Source organism: Mya arenaria, chromosome 3 (genome assembly GCF_026914265.1).
Source record: "Mya arenaria isolate MELC-2E11 chromosome 3, ASM2691426v1".
Taxonomy (NCBI): Eukaryota; Metazoa; Mollusca; class Bivalvia; order Myida; family Myidae; genus Mya; species Mya arenaria.
Window position 1 is genome coordinate 25,306,342 of NC_069124.1, and position 23,079 is coordinate 25,329,420.

Genomic DNA, 23,079 nt, shown 5'->3' on the forward strand with positions numbered 1-23,079 from the left:
CCAGGCTATCTGTTACATTTGGCGTCCAACGGGGGACCCGTGTTTCACGATAATCATTAAGGTTGTTGCAAATTGACCTTTGTCACCGAAATTCTAGGACGCATCTCAAAATTAAGGGGGAATGTGTAACCGAGTCTATGTATACGGCTATAGCAAGCTTATTAACTGGTTAATTGAATCACACTTTTAAAAAACAACAACATATGTATGACTTAACAACATAGGAGCACCACAGTCGGGTACAAACGCTCGTCCGTTTTTTCTTATTTGGTCAAGGTGCAGTGTTTTAATGTTTTAAGACATAGGTAAACGTACACGTGCCTTTCGAAACTTATTGTCAGTGCAAGTGCTGTATAAATATCTTTCAAGGCTTTTAAGTTTAGCAATTATAAATGCAACGCCATGAACATGCATTGAACAAGTGGTATGTAGCCTATACCGGATATTGAAATTACCGGAATGCAAAAATATTTCGTTGGGTTAATATTGTGGTAAACATGTTCTGCAATCGTCACGTTGACTACTAATTTGTGAATTAATTGTTTGAATGTACATCTTTGGTAACATAGGTGTATTGGCTGTAAGAAAGTTGACTGCTATTTATCAATTAAAAGACCAAAAGACACATACACTTGCAGCTAGGATGTGATTTTAACAGTTGATGCCAACAATGACCTCAATGTCATCTCTACTTTCACTTTGAAATTGAAACGAAAGAAACAAAAATAAGAACTAAATCAAAACAATCTACCCGATATTGCTTATATCGATTTATGTTTAGTCAGCGACAATGAATGTGTCCAGAAATTCATGTAATTTGAGATTCTGCTCAAAAGTTTTCACAAGTTTTACAATAGCTGGAAAGAAAAAAGGTGTAACATATAATAGATTCAGTAATCACTATTACTCTTCAAAGACACCAAAAGTTAGTGAGTGGATAGAGCCATCAGGAAATAGGACAGGCATATACATATATAACTCACTGACAAAACAGAAGAATGAATTGGTTCTGCCCAGAGGAAACCATTTATCTTGGTGAGTTTAAGGCCTATCCAATAGAGAAAGAGATTGTGTCTCAACTGAGAATTGACCCAAATACCTCTAGTTCTGCAAGTTAACACACCAACCACGATTAGAGCAACTCTGTTTATTTAACGTTCACTAGTGTTCATAACTCTCACACAGGACGCCCGTTAAATGTCCCTCCCAATAGACGGTTAGTTTTTTAGTGGTGAGGATGGGGATTGAGTCTGCAAAGCTCCAAAGACAGTCAAGTGGTCCACAAGACAACAGTTCCACCATGTGTCTAAAGAGCTAGCCTAAATGCAGGTTTCAGCTCTTGGAAGTGCTAATGTATATATGGCTGACTGGCTTCACTTCTTTCCCAAATATTTTTTTTGAGTTTGAACCCCTGGTTGTGTTATCTGCCCAAGTACATACAGGTGTTCTTCTCGCACCATTTTAATATAGAAAGAGTTGTGTCTAGACGGGATAGAAGCCAGTACTGCAATGTCCACAAGATGACGTAACATCATTACCTAAGAGCTTAAGGGCATGCCCAAGAGACAATCTAGCAGCGGTGTCATGATAATTGTCATACATCATACAAAATTAATGATTAGAACTTACCATATGCATGTTAATGTATGTTGCCTGCTAACTATTTTAGCTTGTCCGAACTCTGGTCTACTCTGTAAATGTGGACTAAAACCTTTCATAAACATGTACTGAAAAGAGTGACTGCTTGTTGTTAAATTGCTTAGAGTCTTGGCCTTGTTTCAAGAAGAAATCCTAGTTGTAACCCTAACACTGCATAAGAGTGCTAAAGTACACCTGTAAAATGTCAAGCAAACGTCTTTAACCATATTTTTTATTGACCACAGTTTACGCCCAAAGCTAGATTACGCATGAAAATTTACCATCTTATTAAAATAGTGAAAAGTTGATTTTAGTCACCTTTTGTCAAGATTTTGTTTATATCTATTCAAATTCAAACTTTATATTTAAAGCTGCACTTTTGTGGATTGACATTTTTGACCCTTTTTTGTTTTTGTCCCAGAATCAGCTGATTTTGGTATCAATGCCTTCAATTCAGTCATATAAAATAACTCATTAGAAAAGATTTAATTTGTGTGGAAAACTGCTGAAATTTTTATTTTTCTTGAAGCGTAACACTTTTTAAAAAAGACTTAAAATATCAATTTTCGAACGTAAATATGAAAAACTGACATTTTATCAACAGTCTATCAACAGTCTTGCATCACTGGTTTCTAGACAATTAAGCAAAAAAAATGGCTCATTCCAAGACAAAAAATAACTGTGAGAAACCAGCTTTAAGAACTGAATGCTATGTTTTGCATGTACCAGCAAATGTAATTGTAAGTTTTTTAAAGTGTGAACATTTTTGTCATTGAGCATGATAATCGATGCCAAACCATATTAATGCTTTATGTTAATTTAATCATATCTTATAATATTATTAGTATTTAAACACAGTGAGTCACTTAGCCAAATTGGGCCAAACTGAAATGGCATTAGTTTTACTTTTACCGCCTCTGACAAGTGACAAGGCAGAGTAAAGCTACCATTGTTGTAACCTTGACAGTCCATTTTTTGCCTATTAAAAACATTTCATATCTAGCTGTTTTATTTCAGGTATATATGTGGCCTGACTGTGTATGACCCCTCACACATTTCATATCTTACTGTTTTATTTCAGGTATATATGTGGCCTGACTGCCTATGACTCCTCACACATTTCATATCTAACTGTTTTATTTCAGGTATATATGTGGCCCGACTGTCTATGACTCCTCACACATTTCATATCTAACTGTTTTATTTCAGGTATATATGTGGCCCCACTGTCTATGACTCCTCACACATTTCATATCTAACTGTTTTATTTCAGGTATATATGTGGCCCCACTGTCTATGACTCCTCACACATTTCATATCTAACTGTTTTATTTCAGGTATATATGTGGCCCGACTGTCTATGACTCCTCACACATTTCATATCTAACTGTTTTATTTCAGGTATATATGTGGCCTGACTGTGTATGACCCCTCACACATTTCATATCTAACTGTTTTATTTCAGGTATATATGTGGCCCGACTGTCTATGACTCCTCACACATTTCATATCTAACTGCTTTATTTCAGGTATATATGTGGCCCGACTGTCTATGACTCCTCACACATTTCATATCTAACTGTTTTATTTCAGGTATATATGTGGCCTGACTGCCTATGACTCCTCACACATTTCATATCTAACTGTTTTATTTCAGGTATATATGTGGCCCCACTGTCTATGACTCCTCACACATTTCATATCTGACTGTTTTATTTCAGGTATATATGTGGCCCGGCTGTCTATGACTCCTCACACATTTCATATCTAACTGCTTTATTTCAGGTATATATGTGGCCCGACTGCCTATGACTCCTCACACATTTCATATCTAACTGCTTTATTTCAGGTATATATGTGGCCCGGCTGTCTATGACCCCTCACACATTTCATATCTAACTGTTTTATTTCAGGTATATATGTGGCCCGGCTGTCTATGACTCCTCACACATTTCATATCTAACTGCTTTATTTCAGGTATATATGTGGCCTGACTGCCTATGACTCCTCACACATTTCATATCGAACTGTTTTATTTCAGGTATATATGTGGCCCGACTGTCTATGACTCCTCACACATTTCATATCTAACTGTTTTATTTCAGGTATATATGTGGCCCGGCTGTCTATGACTCCTCACACATTTCATATCTAACTGTTTTATTTCAGGTATATATGTGGCCCGGCTGTCTATGACTCCTCACACATTTCATATCTAACTGTTTTATTTCAGGTATATATGTGGCCCGACTGTCTATGACTCCTCACACATTTCATATCTAACTGTTTTATTTCAGGTATATATGTGGCCTGACTGTCTATGACTCCTCACACATTTCATATCTAACTGTTTTATTTCAGGTATATATGTGGCCCGACTGTCTATGACTCCTCACACATTTCATATCTAACTGTTTTATTTCAGGTATATATGTGGCCCGACTGTCTATGACTCCTCACACATTTCATATCGAACTGTTTTATTTCAGGTATATATGTGGCCTGACTGTCTATGACTCCTCACACATTTCATATCTAACTGTTTTATTTCAGGTATATATGTGGCCCGACTGTCTATGACTCCTCACACATTTCATATCTAACTGTTTTATTTCAGGTATATATGTGGCCCGGCTGTCTATGACTCCTCACACATTTCATATCTGACTGTTTTATTTCAGGTATATATGTGGCCCGACTGTCTATGACTCCTCACACATTTCATATCTGACTGTTTTATTTGAGGTATATATGTGGCCCGACTGTCTATGACTCCTCACACATTTCATATCTAACTGTTTTATTTCAGGTATATATGTGGCCCGACTGTCTATGACTCCTCACACATTTCATATCTGACTGTTTTGTTTCAGGTATATATGTGGCCCGACTGTCTATGACTCCTCACACATTTCATATCTAACTGTTTTATTTCAGGTATATATGTGGCCCGACTGTGTATGACCCCTCACACATTTCATATCGAACTGTTTTATTTCAGGTATATATGTGGCCCGGCTGTCTATGACTCCTCACACATTTCATATCTAACTGTTTTATTTGAGGTATATATGTGGCCCCACTGTCTATGACTCCTCACACATTTCATATCTAACTGTTTTATTTCAGGTATATATGTGGCCCCACTGTCTATGACTCCTCACACATTTCATATCTAACTGTTTTATTTTAGGTATATATGTGGCCTGACTGTCTATGACTCCTCACACATTTCATATCTAACTGTTTTATTTTAGGTATATATGTGGCCTGACTGTCTATGACTCCTCACACATTTCATATCTAACTGTTTTATTTCAGGTATATATGTGGCCCGGCTGTCTATGACTCCTCACACATTTCATATCTAACTGTTTTATTTGAGGTATATATGTGGCCCCACTGTCTATGACTCCTCACACATTTCATATCTAACTGTTTTATTTCAGGTATATATGTGGCCCCACTGTCTATGACTCCTCACACATTTCATATCGAACTGTTTTATTTCAGGTATATATGTGGCCCGGCTGTCTATGACTCCTCACACATTTCATATCTAACTGTTTTATTTCAGGTATATATGTGGCCCGACTGTCTATGACTCCTCACACATTTCATATCGAACTGTTTTATTTCAGGTATATATGTGGCCCGACTGTCTATGACTCCTCACACATTTCATATCTAACTGTTTTATTTCAGGTATATGTGTGGCCCGACTGTCTATGACTCCTCACACATTTCATATCTAACTGTTTTATTTCAGGTATATATGTGGCCCGACTGTCTATGACTCCTCACACATTTCATATCTAACTGTTTTATTTCAGGTATATATGTGGCCCGACTGTCTATGACTCCTCACACATTTCATATCTAACTGTTTTATTTCAGGTATATATGTGGCCCGACTGTCTATGACTCCTCACACATTTCATATCTAGCTGTTTTATTTGAGGTATATATGTGGCCCGACTGTCTATGACTCCTCACACATTTCATATCTAACTGTTTTATTTGAGGTATATATGTGGCCCGGCTGTCTATGACTCCTCACACATTTCATATCGAACTGTTTTATTTCAGGTATATATGTGGCCCGACTGTCTATGACTCCTCACACATTTCATATCTAACTGTTTTATTTGAGGTATATATGTGGCCCGACTGTCTATGACTCCTCACACATTTCATATCGAACTGTTTTATTTCAGGTATATATGTGGCCCGGCTGTCTATGACTCCTCACACATTTCATATCTAACTGTTTTATTTCAGGTATATATGTGGCCCGACTGTCTATGACTCCTCACACATTTCATATCTGACTGTTTTATTTCAGGTATATATGTGGCCTGACTGCCTATGACTCCTCACACATTTCATATCGAACTGTTTTATTTCAGGTATATATGTGGCCCGACTGTCTATGACTCCTCACACATTTCATATCTAACTGTTTTATTTCAGGTATATATGTGGCCCGACTGTCTATGACTCCTCACACATTTCATATCGAACTGTTTTATTTCAGGTATATATGTGGCCCGACTGTCTATGACTCCTCACACATTTCATATCGAACTGTTTTATTTCAGGTATATATGTGGCCTGACTGTGTATGACCCCTCACACATTTCATATCGAACTGTTTTATTTCAGGTATATATGTGGCCCGACTGTCGTATGACTCCTCACACATTTCATATCTAACTGTTTTATTTCAGGTATATATGTGGCCCCACTGTCTATGACTCCTCACACATTTCATATCTAACTGTTTTATTTCAGGTATATATGTGGCCCGACTGTCTATGACTCCTCACACATTTCATATCGAACTGTTTTATTTCAGGTATATATGTGGCCCGACTGTCTATGACTCCTCACACATTTCATATCTAACTGTTTTATTTCAGGTATATATGTGGCCTGACTGTGTATGACCCCTCACACATTTCATATCGAACTGTTTTATTTCAGGTATATATGTGGCCCGACTGCCTATGACTCCTCACACATTTCATATCTAACTGTTTTATTTGAGGTATATATGTGGCCCAACTGCCTATGACTCCTCACACATTTCATATCTCACTGTTTTATTTCAGGTATATATGTGGCCCGACTGTCTATGACTCCTCACACATTTCATATCGAACTGTTTTATTTCAGGTATATATGTGGCCCGACTGTGTATGACTCCTCACACATTGGTCATGCAAGCAACTATGTCAGATATGACATCATTCGAAGAGTCTTCCTTGATTTCTTTAACATCAATGTCTCATATCTGATGGGCGTTACAGACATTGATGATAAAATCATTGTTAGAGCAAATGAGGTAAGTTATTTTTAGTTAGTTTTTGAGAGAAAAATAAGTTGAGGTATAGAATTAAGGTTATATACTACTAATTCATTTCCCAATTAATTTCTATGTTAACAGGCAACACTTCAGATTGAAGAAAGCCATTTCTAGCGTTTCCATACATTTCTTTAAAATTCAAATCACAACCAATTGATTTAAACAAAAAAAAGATATGTCACATTTCACCTAAGAATATTCACTCATTTTAAAGTTAGTTACTGCTAATTTTTCACGGGTTCTAATGTTGTATCAGGCCGGAAGTAAGCAAATTTCTAGTCCAGCAGAAAATGTTAAATCTCTGAGATATTCATGATTTTTTTATTGAACTGAATGCAAAGAATAACAACTATAAATTATGTGCATTACCCAAAATATCAGTCTGAAGTAGCATTCTCAATCTTAAAGTGTTCGTATATTTAAAATCAATACTTACACACAAACATAAACTTTAAGTGATAAACCTTTAACTACTATCTAAATAATGCATTTATGGAAAATATTAATTGCTGATAACAAGAGTGTAACCTTGTTTTTAATAGTTGAAAACGCACAAATATTAAATAACTGATGGGTCTTAAAAGATTAACTGTGATCAACTATTGTCTCATAAGGTAGAAATGCCGCGATTTCTGCACCTTTTTTCAAATTAAACATGTATTCTTAATAAGAACCATTGTTTTCAATATCTATTCATCCTTTCCAGTAAATTAAAACAATTGTATTAATTGTGGTACTGTTTATTTGGGAGTAAGAAAGCATCTTTAAATATAGAGACTGCATCCTGGACAACATACGAGTGCCTGGCATTTAGTTATAACGTACCTTATGATAGCATTGGTGTCATGCAAAAATTATTACCTTGGTCATAAATCAAACAAGGTTTTAGATAATGAAATACAATGCTACACATGTTAATTCAAACCGCATTTATTCCAAATTAACATACACAAATATTTACATATAACAAAAAGTAAGGATCGGAAAACGAGTTATTAAAAACTTACGTAAATTCCTTTCTTATTTAGTCAAATAAGCTTATTGTGAACATTTGCAGTCAAAATGCCTGTAATTAGAGACTTGTTAAACATACATGTACTGATATATACTGTTATTTTGTTTAATAAATGTAGCTATATACTTGGGTTAAAATTTCATGCATGACACACAACCCCGACATACAACGCTTTAGCAGTCCCCACAAACAAAAAATCTCTAAAACCTCCGACTATTTTAATTGTTGAATTTAATATGCATGTAGGTTGACAAAAAAATGCAAAACTTTAATGTGGCCTTAAAGCTGCACTCTTACGAATTGACAGTTTTGATCAGTATTTTTTTGTCTCAGAATCAGCTCATTTTGGCATCATTGCCTTCAATTCAGTCGTATAATATAACTCACAATAGAACAGATTACAATTGTTTGGTAAACTGCTGATTTTGTTTTCTTAAAGCGTTAGTAACGATTTTTAAGTCATCAAACATAGATTTTTAAACATAGATATGAAAACTGCGATCTGCTCTTTTGTCAGCAGTCTTATATCACTGGTTTCAAAAAAATGTTGAAACGCTCAATCTGTGAGAGTGCAGCTGAGTCTATGACATGGACTTTAATGATGCCCCAACTAATGAAAGTGATTGTTTTGAATTTTAGCCTCTTTGAGATGTTATTCAAATATGTTTAGTTATGTCAACAAATAGATATCTCCTTGTTCAAAAATTGTCAAATAACATGTTTTTGGGGCATTATGTCAATTCTGATTATGGTAGGCAAATGAAAGAATTAAAGGGACTAGACACCAGATGATACAATTAGAGAAATTTGCCTTAAACATAATTTTGATATTGTTGTGTACATCACATATTGGTAAATGTATCTGTACTAATCACCTGACTTTAATGTACTAAATGTATGAACTATATACAGTAATACTGCGGTCGTTCAAACAGGCTGTTGTTAGAGAACAGGCGGTCCCTCGAGGTCGGAGCTTGGTCCCGAACATTTTTCCTTCTATTTTCACATAAAATATACTGACGCTGCATCGAAACCTAAATAAGTCGAAGAGTCGACCACAATAGCCGGTCCCAAGTACACAAATCATGCACAAAACCTTATAACTCCCTTGAGGTAAATCCTGTTCAAAATAAACAAACAACTGTATGGTGTTATGATTTTTTGGTAAGTTGTAAAAATTGCAATAACAGTTGAAAGGCGATCTAATAAGTTGTGAAAAAACGTTTATCATTGTTTCCGCATGACGGATAGTAGTTGATAAGGGCATTTCTAAGCATCTGATCCCTTGAGGTTTTGGCTCGGACCCCAGTGTCCTCAAGCGATCGCAGTTTTACAGTACTGGGAAATCATTATGCGCTATTTTTAAACCGGTAATCTCAGCTGAGACAGCAACAAAATATTCTTTTTAATCAGGAAAGCTGATGTATTATCGGCCTCATACTAGCCCATATTGACAATTCTGGGCTTGTTTTGTGGAATTAATGTGTTTGCCAATTTTGGGACCATCTGGTGTCTAGCCCCTTTAATCAGTCTCATTTTAACATATGTAAGTACGATATAATTGAATGTACTTTGAAAGTTTTTTTAAGAACTCATTGTTTATCACACAAGTTTCCTCAGTCAGATGACTCGTAGGGTTGATGTTAATGTAATATCATGTGTTCCAGCTGGGGCAAGACTTTACAGCCATAACAAACCACTATGAGAGGGAGTTTTTCCAAGAAATGTTGGCATTGAACATCCTGCAGCCAACAATGACATCTAGGGTGTCAGACTATGTGCCGGAAATCATAGCTTTTGTGCAAAAAATAATGGAAAAAGGCCATGGATATGTCGGAAAAGATGGTAAGCATTTTGAGGGGTAAATGTATAAATAGGTTTGATGTGATTCTTGACTTAATTTCACTTAGATTTTTAAATGATTTAACAAGTTGATTTGGAAATTTGGACAAAAATCTGCAGGTGCCAATTTTTCTATCAATATTAAGTCCCTAATAACAGGATTAAGCAGATTGCACTATTTTTATTTTGGTATGCATTGTGTAATGTTCTATTTTTTATTATAACCTACTTTTCCAGCCAATGAGATTGCCCATGGGCCTCTTAATTAAAAGTCATCAGCTTCATCCTAAAGCCTTGCAGTTTTACAACAAACAATCATAACCTCAACATTTGGTTCCCTGCCTGAAGTCAACATATCGTAATGACCTCATCATTTGGTTCCCTGCTTAAAGTAAACATATCATCATGACCTCATCATTTGGTTCCCTTCCTGAAGTAAACACATCATCATGACCTCATCATTTGGTTCCCTTCATGAAGTAAACACATCATCATAACCTCATCATTTGGTTCCCTTCATGAAGTAAACACATCATCATGACATCATCATTTGGTTCCCTTCATGAAGTAAACACATCATCATGACCTCATCATTTGGTTCCCTTCCTGAAGTAAACACATCATTATAACCTTAATATTTGGTTCCCGGCCTGAAGTATACACATCATCATGACCTCATCATTTGGTTTCCTGCCGCCTGAAGTATGATCTCATTATTTGGTTCCCTGCCTGATGTAAACACATCATGACCTCATCATTTGGTTCCCTGCCTAAAGTAAACGCATCATCATGACCTCATCATTTGGTTCCCTTCCTAAAGTAAACGCATCATCATGACATCATCATTTGGTTCCCTGTCTGAGGTAAACACACCATCTGATCATGACCTCATCATTTGGTTCTCTGCCTGAAGTAAACACATCATAATCTAAGTCAGTTGGAACGTGTTGTTTAAAATCTTAATTACAAGGACAGGGCCCACTAAAAATATTCTGTTAAAAATTAATTTATATTTATCTCGTACATATACAATATATGCAATGTTTTAAGATGAAATAGTTGTATAGCATGAACAAAACGCACAAAAAAAACAAACAACAGGGCCCACTGGTCACTTCTATCTTTGCCCTACTTAATTATTATGATTTAACACAATGTGTTTTTCTTCTTATTATTATTATTATCATAGACTTATCAGACCCTTTTGAAAAATTATTATAATATTTAATATAGAATTAATCAAAACTATTGTTTTTGTTTAGTAAAATCAGGTATATAATTTGGTGTAATATAATAAAATAGGCTCAAGATATTTCGAGAATTTGGGCCAGGTAAAAAAAAGAGTATTTTAAAATGTTTACATTGTCTACTGGATTTTACTTAAATGTAATTCGGGTAGGTATTCTACATTAAAAGCCTTTTATTTCGATTGCCCTGCAATGCTGGTAGTATATTGTAGATTTATTGAATTAAGAGCTTTTCAAAAACGTATATGATAATTATTTGAATAAGTTGATAAGTCTTTAATGTTTTTTTGCATTATGTAAATAAATCTTCATATTTTTGTGTACAAATCATGCAAAAAAAAGATTGATGATCTGAGTTGGAGATCAAATACAATTTCAGGGTCATAGCGTCAGAATTCATTTCACATGGTCAAAAAAATTTCATGTATTTCAGGCAGTGTTTATTTTGATGTTGTGGAGTATGGAAACTACTACAAGTTTGCTTCCCCTCAGCAACTGTTCAAGTCCGATGTTGAAGGTATTACTGTTTATAGTGTAGCATTCGTTACTGTAGATTGGTTTAAAAGTGTAACATTTGTTACTTTAGATTGGTTTAAAAATTGGTTTAAAAATGTATTGTTTGCTATTGTAGATTGGTTTAAAAGTGTAACATTTGTTACTTTAGATTGGTTTAAAAGTGTAACAATCATTACTGTAGATTGGTTTAAACGTGTAGCATTCGTTGATGTATATTGCTTTTAATTCTAATTTGACGTGACCTTAATAATCATGATCTTTTTGCAAAAGAGTCAGGTTGCAACTTTAAAACCTAGCAAAGTATTAATTTACACATGTTTGCAAAACGATACATAACAGCTTTGCAAATATCAAACCTCTCAAAATTGGATTAATATCAAAATAATTATTCAGAAAGGTCCTAACCATAGTAGGAAATTAAAACAGTTTACAGTGCTAATGATTTTTTCAGTTGTTGGGACAGTCATTATACGTTATGTATGTTATATGTACGTTTTTGAAGGACTGTGAAACAAGCTGCAAAACTTTTCAACCCTGTGCAAATCCTACTTATTTGAATGATGTTTAAAACATAGCTTTAGCTTTTGAGCAGCGTACTGGTGGAAAGGGCACAGTTTTGGATGTCGAAGACCTGATGGACTATTTACGAAGCATCTGAATGATATACGGATATAGCATACGATATAACATATAGATAATACATTGTATTTATCACTATTTTCAGTGAAGAAGAACCCTGCCGACTTTGCTCTATGGAAGGCGGCAAAGCCTGGAGAGCCATTCTGGGATTCACCCTGGGGACCTGGACGTCCGGGCTGGCACATTGAGTGCTCAGCTATGGCCAGGTACCTGTAAATTGGTTTTGCAAATTAGGCTTGATAAATTGTTGGACTTGTCGTAGTTGTAGTCAGTGTGCAATAACTTGAACCTTCGCAACTACTTGAAAACTGTAAGATATTAAAATGAAGTTTGGTATTGAAACAAATCTATTCGCTCATGTGAAGCAAGGTGTATAACTCTGGTTTGATTAATTCTTGACTTATGCTCCATGATTGATTGAAAAAAAAAGAACAGATGAGTGTTGATGTTTCCTCCGTGGCGCTGTTGTTTTCTTAAGCTTTCATTCAAACCTTCTCCTGTCTGCATTGTTGCAATGCCCAGATGTCTCTTTCATTTAATAGAAATAATTCAGCCTCAGCATGATCTGGTCAGAATTTGGAAAAACAGTGCTAAAGCTAAAATGAAACACAGACACATTTCTAATAATTCATGCTTAACAAACAGCACTGATGATACCTCATTTTTTTAAATATGACAGGGTTGTCTTTCTACGTTAGAGGAAGGGGCCCGGGCTCTGAGAAAGGGAAACGTAGAGTTGTTTTTGCTTAAAAGAGGAATTTTGCAAGTTGACAGACACAAAGCAAAAAAACAACATTTTATTTTGGTGGATAATTATAACCAAAATTTAGGGGAAATAGTATATTCCTTGGCTTGTAAAATGGGACTTGTACATATTTGGCTTCAAAGTTCAATGAAAGACAGCTCTTTAGTATTATACATGTTATTTCTTATATTTCAGATTTATATATGCCAGTTACATGAATATTTGTAAATATTTAGAATTGATGAAAAGCTGTTCACACTTACATCAAATAAACTTTATGTTCTATTATGTTATGATGAAACGCCAAATCATTTTTCTTATCCTGCTAAAATTACTAACCTTTCGTTAAAAATATTAGCCGAGTGTTTGGGAGCACCATTGACCTTCACTCAGGCGGGTTAGACCTGATGTTCCCCCATCATGAGAACGAGATTGCCCAGTCCTGTTCGTACCATGGCGTCAAACAATGGGCAAACTACTGGCTGCACACAGGTTTGTTAATAAGTAGACATAATTCTCAATAGAACTTGTATGGTTTGTGGGTTTTTTCCTAAAAAATTTAATTTGCCATCAGATTTTTATCTTGTCTGTCTTTGGAATATAAAAGTCGGTGCATTGTGATGACCTTGGTATCGTCAGCCTCATTGTGCAAAGAATTCGATTCAGGCCATAGATAAAAAAAAATGGAACTGGTTATAATTGGTGCTAGAGATAATACTCACATGGCTGACAAGGCAAATATGTTTAGCTTTAATCATTACTGGGCCCATTGTTCAGAACTTTGTTAAGGTTAACAACATTGTTTACTTCATCGTTGTTAACTTTCAAATCAATAATGCTCCTGAAAGTTAATGGATACACTAGTCATCTACTGTATCTCAAACAAAAATTTGAGACATCTGTTTCAGGTTTACTTACTTATACTTAAGTATGCGAGTACATCATAATATATTTTACAGTTTAATGTTAACAATGATGTCGTTAATCACCTTGTTAACTTAAACAAAGTTCTGATCAATTGGCCCACTGAGTGATAACTCTTGTTCAACTGAACAAACAAGAACAGACAGGTGTTAGTGTTAGGTCTATGATGCGCATCAATGGGCTACTGGATGTTTAAGTAAAAAAAAAAAAAATCACAAAAATGTACCATATAGCCTGTTCTTTCCCGTATATTTAGCACACAATATATGATTTTACTGTGTATATAATGTAAGCTTAACGCTTGAGATAATGTTTGTTTAATGTGTAATTGTTTTAAATTCAAATTTGGTATTACTTTGAACTTATGCTTTGAAATTCTAACTAGCTCCCAGATATATGATAGCTGTCATTTTGTAACGTTTTGGTGTGCTTGAAATGCAGAAATTGTCCTAAGAAATATAATATTGTGTTAAACTTAATAACGAAAAATGGAATGTTCTTACTATGATTCATATTGAAAATTTTCAATTTAATAAACAGTTTTGCTTACAAAACCCTGTAAAAAAATAATATTTTCACAATAATTATTTTACTTATTTCTTTTCAGGGTTCCTGTTCACACCGCAGGAATCTGAGAAGATGTCTAAATCGCTGAAAAACACGATTTCCACATCATCTCTCCTTAGCAAATACACGTCAAACCAGTTTCGCATGTTTTGTATGCTCACACACTACAGGAATAGTAAGTCATTGTTATATAGCTAGTAATTTTTCATTTTAAAAGAAAAGGGGCATTGACCACTTACATTCTCACTAGTAATTACTCATCACAACACACAAAATTAAAATTAGTAATACATTCCCTGTAATCTGTCAATTAATTCGCAGACATTACTACAGTTATCTACAATTAGACATTGCACAATAAATCTATTGTCAGACATTCTCGCTTTAATCTATGGTCAGACAATTTTTCTTTAATCTATGGTCAGGCATTCTCCCAGTCATGTATGGTAAGACATTCTCCCAGTAATCTATGGTAAGACATTCTCCCTGTAATCTATAGTCAGACATTCTCCAGGTAATCTATGGTCAGACATTCTCCCTGTTATCTATGGTCAGACATTTTCCCTATTATCTATGGTCAGACATTCTCCCTGTTATCTATGGTCAGACATTTTCGCTCTTATCTATGGTCAGACATTCTCCCTGTTATCTATGGTCAGACATTTTCCCTGTAATCTATGGTCAGACATTCTCCCTGTTATCTATGGTCAGACATTCTCCCTGTTATCTATGGTCAGACATTCTCCCTGTTATCTATGGTCAGACATTCTCCCTGGTATCTATGGTCAGACATTCTCCCTGGTATCTATGGTCAGACATTCTCCCTGTTATCTATGGTCAGACATTTTCCCTATTATCTATGGTCAGACATTCTCCCTGTTATCTATGGTCAGACATTTTCCCTATTATCAGACATTCTTCTGGTAATCTATGGTAAGACATTCTCCCTGTTATCTATGGTCAGACATTTTCCCTATTATCTATGGTCAGACATTCTCCCTGTTATCTATGGTCAGACATTCTCCCTGTTATATATGGTCAGACATTTTCGCTCTTATCTATGGTCAGACATTCTCCCTGTTATCTATGGTCAGACATTTTCCCTGCAATCTATGGTCAGACATTTTCCCTGTTATCTGTGGTCAAACTTTCTCCCTGTAATCTATAGTCAGACATTCTTCTTGTAATCTATGGTAAGACATTCTCCCTTTATTCTATGGTCAGACATTTTCCCTGCAATCTATGGTAAAACATTTTCTCTCTAAACTATAGTCAGACATTTTCTCTCTAATGGTCAAACATTTTTTCTGTTATCTATATTCACACATTCTCTCTTTAATCAATGGTCAGACATATAGTCTGACTTTCTATCTTATCTATAGTCAGACATTTTCTCTTTAATCCATGGTCAGACATTTTATATATGTTTAATCTATTATCAGACATTGAGTTTACTGAGGAGAAGATGCAGAAGGCGATCTCCCTTGACAACAAGATTGGCTCGTTCCTGCGGCAGTGTGATGCCTATGTGAAAGGACAAGTGGTTGGAGGAGACATATCCGAGGCCGAGACCATGAATATGTAAGACCCAAGAAATATGCTTAGTGAGAATGTGGCCACTTTTAAGGCAAACATCATGCCAATTTATTGCATGTTTAACTGATTATCACATTCATTATTATATTTATTAGCATCTTGTTATGTGGCCAAAACAATTATGAATACATAAATTAACCCACCTATGGCACAGGTTAATTGTTATACTTTCCTGAAAAGGTATTTGTTCCCAAACTCTTTTAATCTCTAGAGCAGGCAAAAGACTGTAACATGTTTATTATGATTATCAAGTCATTACTCAGTCAAAAACAATTCATACCAACTGAATAAAGTCTAGGTCTGACTACACTGCTAACAGACATTTTTAGCTTGACCAAGCGAAATTCATGCACTGTGATAGTCCAATGTTGGCGTAAAGAATTTTAACGATGGCTTTAACTTATAAAATGCTAAAGATTTTCCAATGAAACCTGGTACACATGTTACCTGTGATAGTATATACATGCTTAGGAAGGCACATAACTCTGGCTTTAATTAACACCCATTTTCAACTGCAAAAAAGAGACAAGCATTTGCACGGCCCTGCAGCACTCTTGTTATTTAGTAATCAAGATGGCCTGATAATGTATTACGTCTTCTTCAGGCTGGCAGAGAACTACGAAAGGGTGATGGGTCATCTGAAGGACGACTTTCACACACCACTTGCCATGGATGCCATCTTCAACCTTATATCAGTTCTCAATCAAAAGTTCAAAGAGGTACATACCAGTAAACATCAATGGAAATAAAGATGTGGTTCCATTTCAATGGTTAAAGTCGATCTTAGTTGTATATTAAAATTACAGTGGTATTATATTTTGGTTTTGCTACTACATATTTGTGTGAATTGAACAGTCTGAGAAAATTGAAAGAATAAAGGTTTTGGGAAGATTATTGAACTTATGATTAAGATCCTAAAAAAAGCCAAAGGTCTTGTCTATTTTCAGCCAATGAAATCTCCATTATTAGCCATAGTGAAATACTTCTTTAAAAGAAGTTGAGGTATTGTCATAGACTTGGTGTTTTGGAAAGCGTTAGTATGCATGACTTTAACTTTGGCCATAACCAAAATAACGGTCGAGATATTCATATGAAACTTAGGCCACATGCTACCAGTGTTTATTCACTTATGTGTTGAAAGAACCATTACTACAATTAAGTACTAGTAGTTGTTGAGTTGTCCCTTTAGCAACTGAGAGGAGAATATATGAGAGTTGACATTCACCTGTGGGGATTGTATTTATGGTGTTATGATAAAATATAATCAAATAATTGTTCAATGGACACCTTTGTTTGTTTTTTTAAATGTCTGATTTCATGTTGCATAAAACATGTTTTATTATTCCCTGTCAGAAAAGATAATCACGTATCTGACTTCCATGTAAAATATTATTTCAAACAGATAAGATCTTTCACAAACTAGTTCCATGTTTTGTTTTATCTCCAGTCGGATACAGTGTGTCGATGTCCCGGTGTTATAGCGGCTGTAGAGGTCCATGTAAAGAGGATCTGCAAGAAACTTGGCTTCCTTAAGAAGGGCTGGAAGGTGAGTGAAATAGTTAATTAGACATCAGAAATAAACTATGAGGTGTTTCTTATAGGTGTAATATTCATCAAACCTGATTTTTTTGTCACCTGGAAAGCATGGTAGACTTATGGGCATTACTTTGTCCAGTGTCTGCGTTGTTACAGGAGTGTAGTATTTTATATGGGTTGCAGATAAATATGAATCACTAAAATATGCCTTATAATTTTCAATACTTGAATTCCTAATTTTGTGGCAGATTAGGCAATGTTTTTAAAAGAATGCATTTTGCTTAGGTACATGATGTTAAAGATAGGAAAGAGAATGAGTGTATGACTCGGGTTTATTGATCAAAATGAATCACTGAATATGTCTTTAAGTTTTCATATTTGCTCTCATATTTTTGGTTTTAGATGAGTGAAGACTCAGACAACATGAAACTGAGGGAAGTCCTTGATCACACTGTCAGATTCCGCTATAACGTTCGACAGTACTCAATCAAAACTAAACTCCCAGAATCCGTTACAGGTAATATCTTATTAGGCTGACCTTAAACTATTAATTGTTGCAATGGCCTGACTCATACTTTTTCTAGTTGTGATGGATGGTTTCCCAATTTATATTTTAAGCATGTCCATTTTTTGGAAGAAAAAGGTTGTGATATTGTCAAATTTGGGACTTCAAGACTTGGTACACATGTTTTCAGAAACACTCGAACCATGTCCATAACTCAAAAACCCTTCAAGATATTCAAATGAAACTTGGTACGCATGTTTCCAGAGACAATACACAAATGTTTAGAAAGGCTCATAACTCTTACTTTAATAGTTGTTGAGTTGTGCCCGTTTTACTGAAAGGTAATCAGATAAGCGTAGGTACCAGTATTTGCTACATGGTTCTCTTGTTTACCTATGGTAAGACTGAGTTATAACTTACCACTTGACAATAATTATGAGAGTGTAATAAAGAAAAAATGCTAAATACAGTAGTCAAACTATCCTTCCATATCCATTTGTATAAAACTGGTTAATCCTTTGGTTTTGTCAAAGTTGGCCAAAATGTTTATTGATTGGTCAATATTTATCCAATTATAACTACTAACCAATCAAATCATTTAAATGTGCAACTAACTGAAAGACTGTGGACAACTTATCCAGGTTTTATACCGGCTATATATGTCTGTCTGGATTAATTAAAGAACACAAGTTTAAACCCTACTTTAAAATATTTAGGAATCTTCTAATGTTCATTTGCAAACGCAGATTTTTCTCTACACTTGTGGCATTATTTCAGCGTCCTTACCTGCCGGCATGGAAAAGAAGATACGCAAGGAGCTGTTTACCCCTCTGCTACAACAATGTGACAGCCTGCGAACACAGCTGAAGAACTGCTACATAAATATACAGGTCAGAAAAGCAGGCTGAAAACAATATTATAATTTACTGGGTTAGTCGGTGACCTGATATGGGATATACAAATATGTTGTCCTGCTCCCTGTATATAACATAGGGGCAACCTGTTGATATTGGTGAATTATAGGAAATGGTAAATCGGAATCGCAAAATAGCCGCTATTTTGGTACTTTAAAATTTAGTGACTAAGTATGAAAAAATGGAGTCTTCGCATGACCAGTCCTGGACCAATGGCATTGCGTCATTCATGTTGGAGGCGTTATATGATTTACTATAATTTATTTTGGGCTTGGAATGATAGAACTTGTTAATTTTTCACAAGTAGGGGTAAGAGTGGTCAAGTGGGTTAGATGCCCATCTCTCACCAAAGAGGTTGTAGGTTCGAGCCTCACCAGGGGTAATTTCTCATGGCCTTTCAAAAATGACACAGTACTGTGGGTTTTTTCAGAAAACTGACTCTAGAGAGATTAATATCAGCTTTCAGCTGACTACAATCAAGCAAAATAAATTCCTATAAACCAAGTAGGCTGTTCTTGACCAAAAGATTACTCTTATTGTTTTTTGGATTAGAAAATCAATATTGAAGGTCACAGTAATTTTCAGTGCATTTTTCCTTAGAACAAATTCAGGGCTTTTTCTATAGTACCCACGGGTCCGACTATCAGACCCATTCCCAAAGCAAAATTTATGATAATTTTCCCAATCTTCAGAAATTCATGATTTATTGCAATAGATATTTACACCCCAAGGATTGATATTTCAGCCGTTTAAGGTCTTTTGAAAGGGAAAAGAAACTAATATATAATAATTTCCTCTTTCGCAGGAGACTGTAAAAGCTTGTTCTTTTAACTGTAAAATTTCCCAATTTAGGTATATTTGCGATGAAAATTTTCCCAAAATGTCTAGGGTCTTTTTCCCAAAATGGATAGAAAAAGCCCTGATATTGCAGTCTACTGTCTAGCAAATGTTTAGGACAAAGCGATGCTTAGGAGCATTAAGTTTTACAAACATCTCTTGTTTGCCATGCTCAATTACATTACCTTTTGTAGAGTTTAAGGAAATAATGAACATTTCAGGACCTTAAAACAAGCTCGACATGGGACTTTGATGATTCTAAAGATATGAGGGAAGATTCAGACTGGGATAGCGACAGCAGCGGAACTCCCATGGACAAACAAACTACACAAGAAACACAGAGCAGTGAACATGGGACATCAAAGGAACCTATTAGCAAAGAAATTATGCATGATACACAGTGCGGAAAGACTGAGGAGTTCGAGAGAGAAATGAGCACAGAAAGCCCAAGTATACACGATACACAGAATCGAGATTATAAGATATCAGAGGAACCAACAGGCAGACATACACATGATGGACAGACGACGGAAAGTGAAAAATTGGAACAATCGCTTAATGTTGAGGATACATGTAGGAAAGATACAGAAAAGGTTGATTCGAAAGTGTTAAAAGAAGCAACTGAGAGTGTTTCCAAAAGAACAACAAGCTAGTTTATATCAACATTTAAAAAATCTCCGATTGTGATAATTTATAACTTTTGAAGTTTTGTAAATGTGTATTATCATGTACCCTGTAATAATTGTGTATTATCCCTAAATGTTAAAATGCAATAACATTCAGTGTTTTTTTCAAATCTGCTCATATGCATTCCTTTGGGCTCTTGTAAATATTTCATATCTATAAGTTGCGAACAAAAATCTAAGAGTCCTAATCATAGTTTTGTTTCGATATGACTTTAAGACAATGCATCTCGCTGATACACATGGGCCTTCAAAATTAAGCATCCTGCTGGTAAACATGGTCCTTTAAAACAATGCTTGTAAACATGGTCCTTCAAAACAGGGTATCCCGATGATACAAACAGTCCTTCATAACAAGACACCCCGCTGATACAAACAGTCCTTCATAACAAGACATCCCGGTGATATACTTGGTCTTTCAAACAATGCACCGCGCTGATACACTTGTCCTTCAAAACAATGCTGGTAAACATGGTCCTTCAACACAAGGCATTTTGCGGATAAACATGGTCCTTCAAAACAATGCTGGTAAACATGGCCCTTTAAAACAATACATCTGGCTGATACACATGGTCCTTCAAAACAAGGCATCCTGCTGATACACATGGTCCTTCAAAACAATGCATCATGCTGATACACATGGTCCTTCAAGACAATTCATCCTGCTGATACACTTGGTCCTTTAAAACAATGCTGGTAAACATGATCCTTTAAAACAATGCATCATGCTGATACACATGGTCCTTCAAATCAATGCATCCTGCTGATACACATGGTCCTTCAAAACAATGCATCCTGCTGATACACATGGTCCTTCAAATCAATGCATCCTGCTGATACACATGGTCCTTCAAAACAATGCATCATGCTGATACACATGGTCCTTCAAATCAATGCATCCTGCTGATACACATGGTCCTTCAAAACAATGCTGGTAAACATGGTCCTTCAAAACAATGCATCCTGCTGATACACATGGTCCTTCAAAACAATGCCACCTGCTGATACACATGGTCCTTCAAATCAATGCATCCTGCTAATACACTTGGTCCTTTAAAACAATGCTGGTAAACATGGTCCTTTAAAACAATGCATCCTGCTGATACACATGGTCCTTCAAAACAATGCTGGTAAACATGGCCCTTTAAAACGATACATCTGGCTGATACACATGGTCCTTCAAAACAATGCATCCTGCTGATACACATGGTCCTTCAAATCAATGCATCCTGCTAATACACTTGGTCCTTTAAAACAATGCTGGTAAACATGGTCCTTTAAAACAATGCATCCTGCTGATACACATGGTCCTTCAAAACAATGCATCCTGCTGATACACATGGTCCTTCAAATCAATGCATCCTGCTGATACACCTGGTCTTTCAAAACAATGCATCCTGCTGGTCCTTCAATTAAAGCAATTATTATATAGACTCTGGATTTACATCTTTATTCATGAAAGAATCAGTGTTTTTATAGAACTTATTAATTGCTTCTTTTTTTGTGCCTTAATATTCAGTGTGTGTATACCACGTGATAAATTGCGTCATAAATGCTACGTCGGAAGGCAATATTTTGATTTGAAAAAATACTTTAAACAAAGATAACTTCACTATTTCTTCACCATTTTGAATGAAACAAAGCGCAGTCTATGCCGCCTATGGAGCCCTGCCTTCGGTCTTTCACCAGAGTTTGATTGGGAGTTTAATTTCTTTAAACACTTCGACAAACATTTGCACAATACGGCCGTCTGACGGAGCACTGTCAAAACATGATTTTGGAAACAGGTTTGTCGAAGTGTTTGATGAAACTAATGACTTCATCAAATGTCGGTAATAAAACAAATGCGGGGCTTTTTAAGCGGCATAGACTACCCTTTGTTTCATTTAAAATAATGTTGTAAAAGAAAAGTTATCTTTGACTTCAGTCTTCATTTTAGGCAAAATGTTGCCTTCCGATGTAGCATATATGACGCAATTTATCACGTGGTATACACACACTGTTATTTAAGTTCTTGAAATAGGGTGACATTTTGTTTTGACTGCAGATTTCAATATGCCTGTACTGCTGTTATATGCATAATATGGTGTTGATTTCGTATAGGCCACACCAAATCAGTAATTCTTAAGATTTACCACACTTATTTTTATTTTGTATTTTGTGTGTCCTGTATCTCATGCTGTTCTGACATATTAGGACGTTCATGCTCTTCCGACATGTGGCAATAATTATCAACCCGATATTTGTTAGCTTTTTAACTGGAGATCCTTCTCATTATAAGAATTCATTTACAACAGAGATACCAACCTCGGAAGAGATACCAACCTCGGAATGAATTTGATTCATGAACATATACAACCATATTCTAATCAGAGATTCCTATATGTGTCACATCGATTGTTAGTGAATAAAAGAATTGAAAAGCTTGCATCTTGAAGTTTTACAGTATTATTTCCCTTTGTATACAAGATGCCAAAAATGTTTTTTTTCAGATTTACTTCCCTGTG

General features: G+C 35.5%; 1 protein-coding gene across 1 annotated transcript; it reads left to right on the top strand.

Annotated features, from left to right (window-relative positions):
* Positions 1–497: 497 nt before the first annotated feature.
* On the top strand, positions 498–23,000 carry LOC128229027 (probable cysteine--tRNA ligase, mitochondrial). The gene is made up of 13 exons (XM_052940664.1): positions 498–1,035; positions 6,817–6,985; positions 9,689–9,866; positions 11,544–11,627; positions 12,351–12,471; positions 13,369–13,502; positions 14,542–14,676; positions 15,944–16,082; positions 16,702–16,816; positions 17,545–17,643; positions 18,036–18,150; positions 18,916–19,028; positions 20,111–23,000. Exons 1-13 carry the CDS (start codon positions 791–793, stop codon positions 20,540–20,542), a joined length of 2,079 nt encoding a protein of 692 aa, XP_052796624.1. The 5' UTR covers positions 498–790; the 3' UTR covers positions 20,543–23,000.
* Positions 23,001–23,079: the final 79 nt, after the last annotated feature.

Coding starts and splice junctions, on each gene's coding strand:
- LOC128229027 (XM_052940664.1), top strand. CDS start 791: ATGAATGTGTCCAGAAATTCATGTAATTTGAGATTCTGCTCAAAAGTT. Junction 1,036..6,816: donor AGAGGAAACCATTTATCTTG/GTGAGTTTAAGG, acceptor GTTTTATTTCAG/GTATATATGTGGCCCGACTG. Junction 11,628..12,350: donor GTTCAAGTCCGATGTTGAAG/GTATTACTGTTT, acceptor CACTATTTTCAG/TGAAGAAGAACCCTGCCGAC.